The sequence below is a fragment of the Echiichthys vipera genome, assembly GCF_963691815.1.
Source record: "Echiichthys vipera genome assembly, chromosome: 3".
Lineage (NCBI taxonomy): Eukaryota > Metazoa > Chordata > Actinopteri > Perciformes > Trachinidae > Echiichthys > Echiichthys vipera.
In genome coordinates this window covers 27596111-27600561 of record NC_139828.1, presented here as the reverse complement: position 1 = coordinate 27600561, position 4451 = coordinate 27596111, and the positions used below count along the sequence as shown (strand labels likewise).

At 41.4% G+C, this 4451-nt stretch overlaps 1 protein-coding gene across 1 annotated transcript; it reads right to left on the bottom strand.

Moving 5' to 3' along the window:
* Nucleotides 1-220: 220 nt before the first annotated feature.
* agxta (alanine--glyoxylate and serine--pyruvate aminotransferase a) lies at nt 221-4036 on the bottom strand (the record flags this gene model as incomplete). The annotated part of the gene is made up of 11 exons (XM_083911327.1): nt 221-328; nt 446-574; nt 686-781; nt 1608-1677; nt 1795-1893; nt 1981-2065; nt 2173-2243; nt 2315-2415; nt 2499-2563; nt 2929-3121; nt 3878-4036. 11 exons carry the CDS (start codon nt 4034-4036, stop codon nt 221-223), a joined length of 1176 nt encoding a protein of 391 aa, XP_083767453.1.
* Between the last annotated feature and the right edge of the window lie 415 nt (nt 4037-4451).

Here is a 4451-nt window from a genome sequence, read left to right as displayed (position 1 = left end):
AGTGGAACACTATTCTGTCAAAGTATTTGTTACTGCGTTTGTATTAGACTGAAAAAATAATCAGTGAAGTATGAGATCAGACTGCTGCTAACCAAAGGTACTACAGCGTTATGAAATAAGTAGTGAATGAGCCGAACAAGACAATCACTGAGAATAATGGTTTATTTATTACACACTCTCTTCCTTGATTATTTTCTTTACAGCATCCTACAGCTCCGTGTTACACTTTACTCTTGTGGCAGTGCTTCAGAGCGTCTCTCAGTGCTGCCAGCACCATATCAACTTTGGCCTTGCTGCTGTTACATCCCATCAGTCCAACACGCAGCACCTAAAAAGACGAAAACAACTGTGACAGGCTGCTCAGGACTTAAGTGACTTGGAAGGCACTGTCTATACAAGTAGAACCAAACTATTACACAAAGCATTTGACAGATTTCTCTCATACCAAGCCAACCGATGGTCCAAGCCCTCCGGAAATCTCTAAATTATGTGTTTTCATGATGTAGGTTGTGATCTCTTTCCAGTCATATCCGTGAGGAGCAACAATCGTGGTAACCGTAGGGAGCCTTGCGTTCTGTAACAACCATGTAAGTCAGAAATGCTCTTCCTTTATACATTTATATTATGATCAATATTCAGTGTTCATTCCACTACAGTTTAAAATAAAAGTCAAATGACAACTCACTTTTTCTTTGACAAAAAGTTTGAGTCCTATGCTCTCTAGGCCAGCATGAAAATACTCTGCCACTTTTTGATGTCTTTCCCATGAATTCTCCAGACCCTTAGAATAACAGAAAAGTCATAAAAAAACAGATATTATATTGGAATAGCTTATGCATGGCCAATATTTTCATCTTGTACACACTCATTTCCAGGTTACTAATTGGGGTTTAGTACACAATGCTACCAGTCAGCTATGCTAGCAGCTCTGTGAAGCTTGACACAGGGGTGCTTTGAGCTGAATGCTAATGTTATGCTAACATGCTGATGTTTAGCAGTGTAACGTTTGCTATGTTCACCATCTTAGTAGCCTATATAATATTAGTATGCTAACTTTTGCTAATAAGCAATAAACAAAGGACAGCTGAGATATTTCAGTCTGAATCAAAGTGATGGACCACATTCAGTGCACACCAACGTAGCTATCCCTAAAGAATGTGTTGCTAAGCAGCAAGAGCTACTAATTGGTTAATTCATATTTGCGGCTAACTATTTATCCATCCATCCACCTTTAACCACTTGGGGGGGCTGGAGCCGATCCCAGCTGACATCGGGCATGAGGCGGGGTACACCCTGGACAGGATGCCAGTATAGCCTAGATACAAACAGAGACAGACAACCACACACACTCACATTCACACCTACGGGCAATTTAGAGTCATCAATCAACTTAACGCCAGAGAACCCACGCAGACACGGGGAGAACATGCAAACTCCACACAGAAGGGACCCAGCCGGGATTCAAAGGAACTCTCTTGCTGTGAGGCAACAGTCCTAACCACCACACCCTGTGCCGCCCCAAACTATTTATAATAGGTAGATTTTTGTCACTGTACAACCTGCTCAGCAACTATCTGTACAGAACTGTTGAAGCTCTGACATCTCACCTCTTCGGCAAGGACAGCTAGACTCTCCCTCAGAGAGTAGAAAGCAGTGACTGGACCTGTGTGGTGATATCTATAGAGAGGAAATGAAAAAGACGGTATTCAGAAATTGTTCAAGTATTGCTGAAAATGAGGGCAATGTTTGAAATCTAATCAGTTTCAGACTGCAGGGGAAAAAAAGATGTCTTACACTCTTGATGGCTTGCCATCACACCCCCAGTAGTTTGCAAGCCAACTCATATCCAAGAAGAATGACACAGGCTTTGTCCTCCGGTTGAACATTTTCTGGCTGTGAAAAGATTAAACATTATACTAATAATACATAATACACTTGTTACATATCTTTTAAACTATAACATGTATATACATTTCTCACCATGCTCTTTCACTGAAGGAGATAGGTGCTGTACCCGGAGGAGCATTCAAAACCTTTTGGGAGCCTGTGTATAGGATGTCTATCCCTGCAAATACAACACAAAAAAACGGTGTCAGTGGTGCCACCAAAACAAATAATGTACACAGCTGCCCCAGACACACTGGAAACATCTAGAAGGACTAGAAACTAAACCTTGCTGGTCCATGTACAGAGGTGTCCCTCCCATTGATGCCACAGCGTCAACAAGGAACAAGCAGTTATACCTGTAAGCACATTTCATAACACAGTTATTATCTGCCCTCATTATGGTACAGATGTGATGATGACATCTTACTTATGGCACAGCTGTCCGATGCCATCTAAAGGATGCAAGACTCCTGTAGAAGATTCCCCATGTGCAAGGAAGAACACCCCTGGCCTGTGTTTTGATAAGGCCTGTGGTGAGACAACAGTAAGGTCACACAGTCTATATCTTTGACAGAATTCATTTGGATAACTTGATAACTGGAGAGTGTTACCTGCTCAATTTCTGCATTAGTGAAGAAACCACCAGGGGGTGCCACAATGGTATTTACTCTGGCACCTGTTGGTTATACATGACCCACATGACATGATTTTATTTCATCTATTACTGCTGATTGTAAAGCATACAAGTGGCAGTATTCTGTATTTTTATTATTGTCAACAAATCCAAGTAAAAGAAGCCACAACAGTGCACTGAGTAACATGTTCTATTATGATTAAAATGAACACTGGGGTTTGTTTTGTGTCAGTCCCACATCAATCCCTCGTCCTGCTGCTGTAAATACTAGCATACTACCAAATGTTGATTAATCCGCTGCGGAAAATAGTTCTCCACAAATCTGCCAAGTACGCCTGTTCAGGTGTTGTTAGCTAATATGGTTCATAGGGTTTCTTGACATAAACATATCAAATACCAAGCCTTACCTATCCTCTCAGCCATTTCTGACGCTCGCTCTCCCCATATGCCATTGACTGCAGTTAGTACACTCTCCCCGGGCTCCACTGTGTTGAAGATGGCACACTCCATAGCAGTGTGGCCAGTGCCGCTCACAGCTAAAGTCATGTTGTTCTGAGTCTGGAACATGTACTGGATTCCACTTTTGATGTCCCCCATTATCTATAACATGAAATGAGCCAACTTTGGTGAAAACGTGAAATAGAAATGTATTCTCTCTACAATATTACCCTGTTGGCTTTAAGAGAGGTCCTCACAGAGGTTAGCCATAACCCCTTCAATCTGTCAAATCCCCAGGAAGAATGATTTTGCAGTGTTTCTGATAATTGAGTCATGTTTTAGTTAATCTGTTAACCTGGGCTTATTGGAATTGTGATGGGTATTTATTTATCTTTTACTAAATTCTGACTTTCTATGGACCGCTGATCGATAGAAAAAAATTGGTAAATTAATCAAATGTTAGTTGCAGCCCCAGTTGCAAGCACGCACACACACACACACACACACACACACACGCACGTCTTTCTCACTTTGTGAGGACATTTATTGACATAATTCTCTAACCTTTACTATCACAACTAAATGCCCTAAACCTAATTCTACCCTTTTAGCCAAGTCGTAACATCAAACTGTCCTTTGTGGAGACGTATACCTAAGCAGAGTACATGATTTAAATAGTAATTAGATGTCACATTTTCTCAGTGCTAACACAGGATGTCTGGTAGAATATAACATTGATGTCTGTCTTTGAAACAGTGAATTATTTTCTTTGCACAATTAAATATATCTCAACTGAACAGGGAGATTGGGAAAGCAAAGTGAAAAGCTTTTAAATCATCCACACTCCCCCAGCTCATAAAAGTAAATGCCTTTCTTCCTTGATAGGCTACATCATGTGTGTTAAACCCCCTGAGTTACCTCAAATATCTCTGGATGCATGTGTCCAATGACAGGATTGGCCCCGGCCTCCAAGATTCGTGGAGGAACATTGGAAGGTCCTGGTCCAAACATGTGACGATGAGGAACCGCTAGAGGTTTCTGCAGGCATTTTGGTGGGGGTACAGAGACGGACGACATGTTCCCAGCAATGTGACAAAACAGTAAAAGCACAAAAAGCCTTGGAAGCAGGTGAAGTGAAGCTTGAGCTGAGCACACCCCTCAGGGACCTATGGTCATGAGTCTGTCATAACATTTGATCTCTGGCTTCTTCTGTCAACATTTGTTGCCTTCTGTGCACAATGAGCATAGGTAACTTGATACTTTCCCATTTTAGAGATAAGGACATCACCCAACATGTCCTCCAATGTTAATCATTAACCACAGACTCTCCAGAGCGGCAGGCTTAACTTACATCGCTTTGCTTTTGCCTGAGTAGACAGGATGACATGTGTTGAATGTGTTTTCCACAAGTTACTGTACAAAGTGCTCTTGTTAGCCTTTATTTTAATTCAGTTAATTGTAGGTTCTGACTAATTAGATTATAAGATTCCTA